Source organism: Hyaena hyaena, unplaced genomic scaffold, assembly GCF_003009895.1.
Source record: "Hyaena hyaena isolate Hyena2069 unplaced genomic scaffold, ASM300989v1 scaffold_419, whole genome shotgun sequence".
Taxonomy (NCBI): domain Eukaryota; kingdom Metazoa; phylum Chordata; class Mammalia; order Carnivora; family Hyaenidae; genus Hyaena; species Hyaena hyaena.
The window spans coordinates 239,579-252,232 of NW_024081053.1; the positions used below are offsets into that span (position 1 = coordinate 239,579).

At 34.1% G+C, this 12,654-nt stretch overlaps 1 protein-coding gene across 1 annotated transcript in view; it reads right to left on the reverse strand.

Annotated features, from left to right (window-relative positions):
- LOC120245495 (glutamate receptor ionotropic, delta-2-like) overlaps positions 1-12,654 on the reverse strand; it is a gene marked incomplete at its 3' end in the record, with an annotated part of 915,851 nt that overhangs the window by 137,047 nt on the left and 766,150 nt on the right. The window contains exon 4 of the mRNA XM_039252574.1: positions 859-1,064. Coding sequence (XP_039108505.1) covers positions 859-1,064 — 206 coding nt within the window. The remainder of the gene's footprint in view (positions 1-858; positions 1,065-12,654) is intronic.

The following is a 12,654-nucleotide window of genomic DNA, read 5'->3' on the forward strand; positions in this document are numbered from 1 at the left end:
TATTATAGAGTGTCAAAGAATTTCTAACACATTCCTAATTTGGAGGCCTTATAACAGTACTTTGAGAGCTAAAGAAAGCTTACTAGAGAAGTGAGGAAAAAAGTATTAGTCAAATAAAGTCACCAAAATTAAAAACACTAATAATAAAACCCATGTGAAAGTATGTAATGTCATGACAAGTTCTAGCATTATAATATTAAAAATGTGAAGTAAAATAACAATAATCCTGACAGGGCAATAACAATCAGTTTAGAATATAAAGGTGTTATAGCAATTGTTAAAAAGTCTTAATTGTATTTTTACAAAGTGTTGGAGCTTCTAAGTAAATGAATAGACACAATTAAGATTTTGAAAATGCAACATCATGCAATGTACACTGGTCATGACTTTGTAGAGTTTCAGACAGGTTTACAGAGTACACAGAAGTTCACAGAAGTAAACTTGCTCTATATTTTTAAAAATTAATCATGTTCAGGCAATAATAGCCTGGTTGAAGTATATCTTTCTTTGAGTTAAAATTCTGACTTGCAAAAATTAAAGGATTGGTTAGAGACTTTAGAACATGTTAAAGTAATTCAGGGTGAACAACAGTTTTGAACTCCCATGAGATATCTTAAAACCGTCTTGGCTGTGTGCTTAAATATATAAATACAAATATTCTCAGCAATTAAGTGGATAAATGCAATGAGTAGGGGATAAATGCAATGAGCAAGGAATTCAGTGTGTTACTTACTCTATTAGTGCTAATGAGAGTTGTGTAGTTTACTCTCCAGCACTTAATTTTCAACTTGTCTGTGAGGTTTCTTCCAAAGCATTTAGTTTTTCACCTACCACAACCCCATGACAATTGTTACTTACCTCAGTGATGAAGGATTTGGCAGTAGCAGGATTCATAACAAGGATGGCTCGCCTAAGAGTGTCTCGATAGCGATTCAATTCCTCTATTCTCAAGGTGTCAAAGAGAGTGGTGATCATTTTATTGATGTTGTTTTCTACCTTCTGCAGTGCAACATCCATTCCCTGCTGAGATACTTTGTCCAAAAACTCCTGTATTCCACGGATATCTAGCAACATCAAAAGTACATCAAAATGTGAATTAGAGCACAGAAAGTAGATAAAAGCTATTCACTCATACCAAAATGCAGTTTATTGTTCCACATTGTAGACTATTTAAAACTACTAATTGAGTAGCTGATAGAGCTGTCAAATATATTTTAGGTTTAGTATGATATAATGTGTTTACATGAAAAATGAAGGAATTATTATTTTTAAAGGTTTTTTTGCTTATTCATTTTTGAGAGAAAGAGCAAACGAGGAGAGAGAGAGAGAGAGAGAGAGAGAGAGAGCGAGCGAGCCCAAGAGAGGGAAGGGCAGAGAGAGAAGGAGACACAGAATTCAAAGCAGGCTCCAGGCCCTGAGCTGTCAGCATGGAGCCCATTGTGGGACTCAAACTCACGAACTGTGAGCTCATGATCTGAGGTGAAGTCAGATACTTAACTAACTGAGCCACCCAGGAGCCCCAGGAATTATTATTTTTTAAATAAATCTCTCTGTCTCCACTGAGCATTTTAAATTATCTCACCTCTAACAAAATCTTAGGACTGGGTAGAGGGAAGTAGTTGAGGAAGATTGTCACTTGTCTAAAATAAATGTGAAATAAGGAAAGTACATTTGTTATTTTGCTCAGGATTCAAGAGTGATATTAACCTTAGATGAAATGTGAGTATTATTAGTGGCAGATGACTCTAAATCAAAATTACTACCATTTCTAGAAATAGGCAATAACATCACTAAGACTTGACACTGACTATCTAAATAGAAGAGGGTTTGAGAAGTTATATTCTAGGGTTTCAGGTCACTTAGACCACAAATAAAATAGCCATGCTTTTGTCATTTTATAAGTACCACTTCCTTAGCTCAAATATAGCAAACTCGGTAGGAGACAGTTTTCTTTTCATGAGTATAGGGAATGTGCTTTGCCTATAAAATGTATTTTAACAAAATATTCACAAACCAATTCCAAAATAAGCAAAGATCTAAAAGATTATCAAGTGAAAACTGTCTCTATTTCATATTTAAATAAAAGGATCAAACCTCTTCTAAATAAAGTGTTACAGATTGTACTGTGCTGTATATTTAAGTAACAATAAGTGTCTGAAATGTTACAAATATTTCTTCCTAGTACCCCATTGGTTGTTTACAGAAGCGATAAGAACTTTATAATCTTAATATAGTAGATTTGCTTTAGCGATATAATAAACTATACTTTTCTCTATATCCAGGGCTTAGAGTGTTTAAGGGAAATAAAAACCTGGTGGAAGATAAGAATAAATAGGATTATACGTTGCTTATTATGAATGGACTATACTTCAAAATTCCCAATTGTACATGTTTGCATGCATGTAAAATTTGGCTCTCAAGGGCAATAATTAGCCCATATGTTTTTCATACATTAACAATCAAAAGCAATATATGAACCAACAGAACAAGAACAAATAGCTAAACATTTGGAAACCGTTATTTCTCGTATTGAAAGTTTATAATTGCAAGATTACAAATTAATACAAATAACTTGCTTTCTTTATATGATTAGTTTTATTTTAAAACAATTTTATAGGGGTGTCTGGGTGGCTCAGTCACTGAAGCGTCCGACCTCAGCTCAGGTCATGATCTCATGATCTCACGGTTCATGGGTTCGAGCCCTGTATCGGGCTCTGTACTGAAAGCTAGCTCAGAGGTTGGATCCTGCTTCGGATTCTGTGTGTGTGTGTGTCTGTCTCTCTCTCTGAACCTCCCCTGCTCATGCTGTCTCTATCTCTCTCTCAAAAATAAATAAAATATTAAAAAAATAAAAAAAACAATTTTATTAATGCTATCTAGTTAATCTAAAACTCTTAAAAGATGTAACTTTATACATTCTACCTTATATTTCTCATTCCTAATTATATTATAAATCCAGGATGTCAGAATCATAAAGTTGAAAGAATAAAGCCTCATCTAGAGAAGAATAAGAGATATAATAGCAGGAATAATATATTAATACTTAATTATGTACTTATTAAATATCCAAGTCAGGAAGTATCTGAATGTTTAAAATACTCAAGCATATATTAAACAAAAGGTTAGATCTGATGAAATTTACAGATATAGGTAGTCATATAATAGGACCATGTATACACTCAACAGGTGTTCTCAAACCTTGGTATGAATCAGAATCATCTGAGAATCTTATTAAAAATACAGAAGCCTAGGGGATCCTGGGAGGCTCAGTCGGTTAAGCATCTGACTTCAGTTCAGGTCTTGATCTCTGGTTCGTGGATTTGAGCCCCCAGTAGGGCTCTGTGCTGAGAGCCAGCTCAGAGCCTGGAGCTTGTTTCAGATTCTGTGTCTCCCTCTCTCTCTGACCCTCCCCTACTCATTCTCTCTCTCTCTCTCAGAAATAAATAAAACATTAAAAAATTAAAAATAAATACAGAAGCCTAGGCCCTATCCCAAAACCAACATGCCTTTAAAATTTGGGCCAAAGCAGATCCTTGACTTTGAATTGTAAGTAGTTGTTGTTTCTTTATGTTGAATCATTTCAATGTACAGTTAAATATAATACAAACCGAACAAGAAATCTATTGAAATAAACAAAGATGCTCAGAAAACATAGTGTGGCCAAAGCTTAAGGTTCCAGATCATTTCCATTCTAGGGAATCTTCTATTCACAGATATAACATACTGGTGTAATTTCATATCTTATCTTTGAGGGGAAAATGTTCCAAAATGTATTTATTGACTACAGATACAATGCTGTGTTCAAGGAACACAACAGTGAATGCCCTGCCCCACAATGAGATAAACAGTAAGCAAGTAAACAAACTAATAAATACAAATCACACTAAGTGCTTGGGAAGAAACAGTAAGGGTGCTCTGGTAGATAATCTCAGGGTGGCAAGGAGAATCTAGTTTAGTTATAATAGTCAGGAAGATTTCTCTGGAAAACTGGTACTTAAACTTATCTAAAGATGAGACTCCATTGCCAAGCAAAGCAGTAGGAAGAGAGGATGACAGCCATGATAAATGCCCAAGGCAGCAAGGAGTTTGTTTGAAGAACACAAAGGCTGGGTTGTTGCAGCCAAGTTAGTGAGGGGAGAGCAAAGTGAGGTGCAGATGTACGGAGAGGGAGAGGCAGATTATGTGGTTCCTAGTGAGCCACAGAAAGAAGTTTTGATTTTCTTCTAAATACAGTTTTAATCTATTGAAAGTTTAAGTAGAGGATCTAAGTGGATGACAAGCTATGTGTAAAAAATAAAAAGCAGTCTGAGAGTGGCTTGTTGGATAGTATAATTCAAATTGAGCTTATAAATGGCTTCCTCTTGATGTAAAACTGAATGGGCTTTTTTTTTTTTTAGTTTTTATTTTGGCTAGAAATTAAATATTATGGTTTATTGTTATTTAGCCTGAAAAATGATGTGAAAAAGGATTGCTATTATCCCTTTGCTTCCTTAGTCTGAAATTCCAGTTACCACTATGTAATGTGTTTGGAAGATTTCCAAATTTTTTTTTCTGATCTATTGAGTGTAAAAATCCAGTGTAGGGTCTAACACTGACTAGTTACTATTATTGTTAATAATAGTAAATAATCACTTGTTAAGAGATCATCCTTCTCACACACAGAACCTAACTGTTTAAAATGTATTATCGGCTAGCTACCCAAAATAGCAAGCATAATGTTTCAGACTCTTGAAATGCAGTAATTAAATAATGATAATTTACTTATTTAAGAATACCACCAAACCTGCGATACATGGCAATTGGTAAGCTTAATATGAGAAGAATCTGAATCATGCTATTAGTTGCTGTTGGAAGCGTTATTAAAAGAAAGAGTGGGCCTTTGGTTTTATTAATTTATGAACATAATTAATAATCACAATTGTCCAGCTGTGTGTCTATTCCTTGACAAGAAATACAAATAAAAGTCGCAGAAAGAAAGAAGACAAGACATGGTGCCTGACTTCAAGGAACTTCTAGGCCTGTGGGTGTGACTAAGTGCTATTTATTAATAATAGGAAGTTAAACATAGTTTCAGTTCAGTAATTCCAGTGATTATTAATTCTACTGACCAGATAATTCGAAAACAGCAAGTATAGAAGGCTCATTAACTAAGTTATTAAACATAAGATTAGAGAAAAATTGCTATTTTTCCTGGGTACTGTAAAGGAACATGTGGTATAGGCAGAATAATGACCTTCCAAAGAAGCCCAAATCTTAATCCCTGGAATCTGTGACCACTTTTTTCAGCAAAGAAGAATTAATGCTCTTGGTGGCATTAAGATTGTTCATCACCTGACCTTAAGATGGGGAGTATCTTGCATTATTAGGGTGGATCTAGTGTGATCACAGAGTTCTTAAAATTAGAGTCAAAGGGAGACTGCTGAAGAATGAGTTAACTTTAGGGACAGTTCAGAGAGATGCAACATTGCTGGCTTTGATGAGGTGGAGAAGGGAACTTCAGCAAAGAAATGTGGATGATCCCTAGAAGCTAGAAAAGGTAGAGAAAGTTCTTCCCCTAGAGCCTCCAGAAATAGACACATGCTGATATCTTGATTTTAGCCCACTGAGCTCCCACGTCAGATTTTCATCCTATAGAACTATAAAATAATAATTCGTGTTGTTTAAGCCTCTAAATTTGTGGTCATCTGTTACCGCAGCAATAGAAAACTAAAAGAAAAGTATACTTGAGTCTAGTTCTTAGGTTGAGACTTTTCAAATTGTGGTTCACTGAATTTAATTTTGGAATAATCGTGAGAGCTTGTTGAAAAGGAAGTTTTCTGAGCCCCACCCCATTGCAGTAAAGTAAAAACTCTAATGACAAAGCCCAGAAATTTTCTCAGCTGATGATTCTTAAGAACACAGTTTGAGAACCAATGTTTCAATTTCTTACCCTTTGTGTCATAGACCCCTATGAAAAAGCCATGAAGATTATGGATCTCCTTTTCCCCATATATGTGTATATCCAAACCATTATGCATTCTGCCTAGATTATGGTCTCTTAGTCTTATCTTCTTGCTCCCTTTAAAGGTAGTTATTGGAGAACCTGGATTAGCATATTGTCACTGCTCTTAATGATTTTCTTTCTATTCATGGTATATTGGAAGGTAAAGAATAGATATTCACATGTTAACTAGTAGTGTGTATTACATTTTATTTAAATAGAAGGACATTTTAAATAAAGATATCCAGAAATATAACATGAATACCTTTCCCGATAACATTGAATTGGTTTCAGTCATTAATTAGTCTAACTCTAGCTGTCTTTCAGGCCTAAGAAAAGCCTACTAAGCTATAGAACATTGAGTTCCCTGGGGAAGCAGATTCTAAGATAAAGATGGAAGAATAGGATGTTTATTAAGGACAGCCCTCAGGAATAACACTTCTGTAGCCCAGGAAGGGGGCAAGAGTCAGCAGGGGGAGGGGGAGGGATACTGCTCAGCCGAACCTTCCCAGACCCTCTGGAAGTGGGATGCCTTCAGAGTCCTCTCACGTTAGGGCCAGTGGAAGGAGAGACTTTATCACCCTGCATGGGATTTGGTTTGGACATTTTCCTCAGCTGCGGGTAGTTCCTGGGGAGGGTAGTCAGCTGTCAATGATCTCACAGATGGGGGAATAAGTGCTTCAGGTCTGAAGAGGGGGTTGGATGGCACAGGACAGAATGCAACCAGGAATTTTTCTTGCATTTACTGTTTTGGTTTTCAGAATAATTTGACATTATAAGTAATTTGCCCCTATAAATAATTGCACCTTTCTTCTTGGAAACAATTATCTATGGAAAACACACCATACTTGATGTGAGACAACAAGGTTCAGATTCTTACTTTGATACCCACCTAGTCCTGTGAATTTGGAACTAATTTCACAGTTGGTGTCTGTTGTTTTTGGCTTCTCAGTATTCCTTCTCCTTTATTACAAATAGCAAGACCTCGTTTTTCATTTAAGAAACAAACCTGGCCCCATCCCTTGTATTGCACATTCTGTTGTGTTTTACATTCTATTACTGGATGGTCATATATCCCAGGATGGTCAAGTGGAGCTCACCATGTCCCTGGATAATCACAGGATTCAAATGAGGACTGGGATTTGATATTTGGATGAGGAAAACAAAAATCTCTTTTTTATATCACAAGTAGTATGCTGTAGTTTTGGGACTGAGCAGCTAGTGTGTCTAGAGAGAAGCTGCGAATGAAGCGAATGTGTGAAGTAAAACAGAGGCAAGGCAGCTGTTCCTTAAGACTCCTCACTACATAAGTCAACGAAATTTATTTTCTTTTTGCTCACTTAGTTTCAAATGAACTCTTGTCCTTTTCAAAAGAAAAGGTATTGACTAATACAAAGCATTTTTGATAAATATATGATATTTTGGTGATGAAGGTAAAAAAAAAAAAAAAAAAAAAAACAGTTCTTATCCTTGAGGCACATCTAGTTTAGTGGACCAAAGGATAACTTAAACAGGTAGTTAGGTTTTAATGTGATTAATGCCAATAAAAGAAATGGAAGCAAGGAATGGAATCATAGGGTTTATAGCAACTAACCACACCTTACTGATGAAAAGAAACATTTTTAAACTAATTACTGGGCTGTTCTGATAAAAGGAAATAGTGCTTTGTGAAATATTAAAGTAGTTTATTACCACAAATTTCTAAGCAAGGTACGTTTTCATTATCAAGACTTTATTAACCCAGTCAAAAGTCCTATTTGTTCTTAATTTTCATATGCTATCTTTTTTTATGAAAAAATGAAACACAAAATAAAATTTTGATAAGGACTAACAGTTGATATAGGTAACATCCTCAGAACCTGATATTCTAGCAAACATCAATTTCTCTGCCCTCTAACTTGTGTAACCTATCCAGACCATTACCCAAAAAATTTTCCAAGAGGTAGTGGCTGATTGAAGTTCAATTATTTATTTTATTAAATTATGTAATCTAATGGATTTTATCATGGTCACTAATGTGAGATTGAATGTAATCTCTGTATTAAAAATGGTTTAAATTAAAGTAGACTAGGATGGAGAAATCCCAGACTGTATTAAAATCTGATGAATAAACACATTTCCAAACTGACCCCCAAACCAGTTGTATATCCTGTTGTTCATTGCAAACCAGCGGTCAGCATCCAAATAGATCCCTTTGATAATCAAATCTCTTATATGCCAAGCATTTTTAAAGAATGTGGAGGAAGACATAAACAGCCCTTGCCTTCAAGGAGTTTGTTATTAAACCATCTGATGGAAACACAGGCCCTACAGTAGATAGAGGAATCTCACTAGACTATTCGTTTTCCAAACTATAGTTGCAATTTAGCTAAATTTAGTGACATTCTCTGTAATATATCAAATAGTATTCCTCAAGATCATTATATTCAAATATCAAATTTGAAATATTGAATTTGGTAGAAAAAGAAATTTGTCACTAAGTCTCTGATTTTTTTTCTCCTCTACTCATCTTTCTCTCTCATTTGAGTAAATTAGGCATATTTACTCATTTTTACCACTTAATGCACTGAAGACCTTACTTGGAGCAGGAGACTAGCACTGCATTCAGCCAATCTTAGAGTTTCTGAAATGATGACAGAATTCTGAGCTTTAAAATTAATATTTAGAATCTTGTGAACTTTTTTTAATAAAAAGAAATATGTCACGTTGCTGGATACATGAGATACATCATTGAGTTGAATGGCTTTTCCCAACATATGAATAGCAATGCATACAGTACAAAATGCCTCATTTCCTGAGAAAATAAGTCTTTTAACCATTGGGTGATTTAAAAATTTTTATTTAGAAGAAACCATACTTCAAAAGAAGCCTAAGTCTCCAGTGAGTGTTTCCTTGCCTTTTGTAGTATATTTAGAAAAAAAAATAATATGCTCTATTAGATTTTGAGGTGACATGGTCTAGCAACAGTGGCCAATCGCTGAGATTTTCTATTTAGTGAGAACTTACTATTTTAGCATTAGATCATAGTGTTTTAGTATGAGAATCATCTTTACAGTAATGCTGATCAAAAAGGACATTTGATTAAGAACAAATCCAAAGTAGTTCAATATATCATTTTTACCTACTCGACATAATATGTACTAACACAAAGGCAAGAGTTCAATAAGATGCTTGGATTAATTATATGCTTATTGATGCACATTGAAGTAAATGAGAGAACTGAAAGTTGGAAACCGGCCAAATGACTAATAAACAGCTTTAAGACTGTCTAGAGAGATAGTTAATAATATTATAGTCATTAGACATTTGAAAAAACTCTCAGGGTAATTATAAACATTTGCAATCAATTAAGAGGAATGTGTCCATTTTACGGGCCTTGATTAAGCCTACATCAGAATGCATGGAATAAATGTTGTTATTGCTTGGAATGCATTCATGAGAATGATCATCCAAAGTTCATTTCAAACGGGCTTACCATATGGCAATTTAATTGTAAGGAAAGGGTGATACACTGATGTACTTAACGGTAGTGTATAAATACCTCAGGTCAGTAGATTATGTATTGACCCTTGAATTGGAATCATTAGACCAATGTTTTCAGAATGTAGAAGAACTCATAAGTAATTCATTAGGAATCCTTAGAGTTTTTTATTTTTCTTGTTTTCTGTAATCCTTTCCATACTAAGAGATTTTATTTTATCAACACCTATTATGCACTTTAACATCTCTGATTTTCAGAAGTACTCAGTTAAACAAATTATAGTCGAAATTTACATATGGCTAAAAAATCTTATTGTAAAAGAGAACATACTATCCTGAAACTGTAAGGACAATGTCAGATGGGTTGAGAATATAAATAAGTTCCAGCTAAGCAAAATCAACAAACACAAATTCAAACTAGATTTCCTAGGTGTATGTTTTTAAAATGATTTTAAAAATAGAATTATAAGGACAAGTACTTATAATTTTGAAATATTTCATAAATGTCAATTTAATATTAAATTAAAAATTAAAATTTAACTTAATTAAAATAAAATGATCTAATAAATGCTTCAATAAGTTTTTTTTTTTTTTTTCCCTATAAGCAGGGTTTCCTTCAGACTGGAAAATGAAGCACATGGGTCCACATATGCCTCTCCTTCACCCACAGGTAATTCACCCATCACATAATTCAGGCTGGTAATTGAGAGCTCACCAAGTACCTGACCAAATTATTTGATTTGGAATAGCATAGGACCCAAACAGGGCTTGAGATCTGATGCATAGATATATATCTATATGTATGATATTTGATATACAGAAAAAGCAGGGAAAGGGTATTTCTTCAGTATAATAATCTGTAAGGATATGCTTGAAGCCACCAATGCCATTTGTCTTACCTAAGAATGAAACCAAAACATAAAGTGAAGTAGACATTAGACTATGGTAAGATATTTAACTACTTTCAATAAGTTCATGTCTCCATGTCACTACTGTAACAAGCTGCTTAGATCCCTGTCATTGTATTACCATTCCAGTCTTCATATCTTGATTAATCTACTAGATCTATCAATAGATCAAATCCAGTACTGGGCTATGGGAGCAATATTGTTTTAGGTAAAGGATATTAAAGAACTCAAGTAGCTCATTCACTGAAACACACTTCAACTTCACTGCATATGTCACACTGGTTAATGAGTTCTATTCAATCCTCCCAGCAATGAAATTCAACATTTCTCTCATCAATACTCAGAATAGAATCCTCCCATTAAAGCAATATACCTGTTTTTATTCCACTTTAAGAACCACCTACTACTATAACTTTATCTTTCTGGTTTCTATATATTGTCAGTTCCTTGATTCTGGAATCTAACCATTGGCTAGTACATTCAACTAATTCCTTGCATACATTTCTCTGAGAGTGAGCCTACCTGCACTGCTGTCAATTAATTTAATGAGCCTTCCTCAATATTATATTCCACCTACTTGATCAAACTTCCTTCTAGAGATTTGGTTGAAATCTAAGCAAATTGAGGATGCAAAATTAGAAGGGTAATTTGATGAAAAGCATTTATCAATAATTCAAGAAAATGAAAAGTGAAACCATAGGATTTACATTTATTTTAAAACAGAAATTATGAAAGAAAACACAAAGTTTTACAAGTGTGCTGTTTGTTTTGTTTTGTTTTGCCAAAAAGAGAGGTCTCACCTCTCTCTCTAAAGCAATAAGATAGCATGACACTTACTGCATAATCAGTAAATGTATCAGAGCATATACAGACGTATTGAAAAACTAAATAGATAAGGATAAAGACATTTAGAAAAGTGGAATATTTGAAAAGCACAACACATTGAAATTGGGAAATTGCTCATGTTGAAAATGGTACTTATGTAGTAGAATACTAAGGAGGGTTCAGGGGGCATATTCATTTTCTTTACTTATTGATGAATGATTTCAGCAAAATCATTCTCGTTTTATACTATTTCAGAAAATGGATCATTTTGTCCAATATTAGTGTTTTATGTTTCACATAACAAAAACTTTTCTGACAACTAGAAATACCCATTGTCCAAATGTGAAATAGGCTCCTTGAAAATATAATGAGTTCTTTCTCCCTTGTAATATTCTGGAGCGGGAAACAATGCCACCGATCAAAGATGCTGAAGAAGAGGTCTACTGAAATTTGTTTCCAAATGCCTTATAGAGGAACAAAGGTGACTGTATTGTAATCACCTGGAGAGTGTTAAAGTATGCATGTTTCTTATGCATATCTTGCAGCAATTATTTTATTTTTATTTTTTTTAATGTTTATTTATTTTGGGGAGGCTGTGGGCAGAAGATCTGAAGTGGGCTCTGAGTTGACCGCAGAGAGCCATCTATTGAACCCATTGAGCCACAAGATCATGGTCTGAGCCAAAGTCAGACATTTAACCAACTGACCCACCCAGGCACCCTGCAACAATTCTGATTCCAGGAGTCTGTGATGGGACTCGGGTTCTCTGGTGATTAAAAAGCTCTTCTGGTCATTCTGAGCTACTATCACATTTAGGTTCTAGTAGTACTACACTCAATTCTGAATGATTTTTTCTATGATTCTGTAATCTCTAAATGATCACGATTCAATTATACTATTTATTTTAAAACTGTGACAGGCAAATTGATCTTTACCCCTTTTTATCCTTTCTTCTTTTTCAAATATCTGATGGATTAGCATGTCTTCTAATTTTTGGTTGAGATATAATTTACATACAATAAAACAAACAAACCTTACCTGTGTAGTTCAAAGAGTATTTATTATATTGGCCTGTAACTACCACCAAAAAAAAAAAAAACAAAAAACAAAAAAAACAAAACAAAACAAAACAAAACAAAAAAACTAAACTAAATATCTGTGCTATCATAAAAGGTTATCTTGTGATCTTTTCCAGACAGTCCACCCCTGATCCAGAGATGCAACTACTTTCTAATTCGTATCATCAAGATTAGTTTTAATGCCATAAAACAGAGATAGGTAAACAATTTCTTAAAAGGGCCAGATTGTAAAAATTTATGCTTATGGGTTTTGTTTCTATTGCAACTGTTCAACACTGCTATTGTAGCTCAAAAGCAGGCACAGACAACATGTAAACAAATGAACATGCTATGTTCCAATAAAATTTTATTTATAAAAAAAAAAAAAGTTTTAGGCCCAATA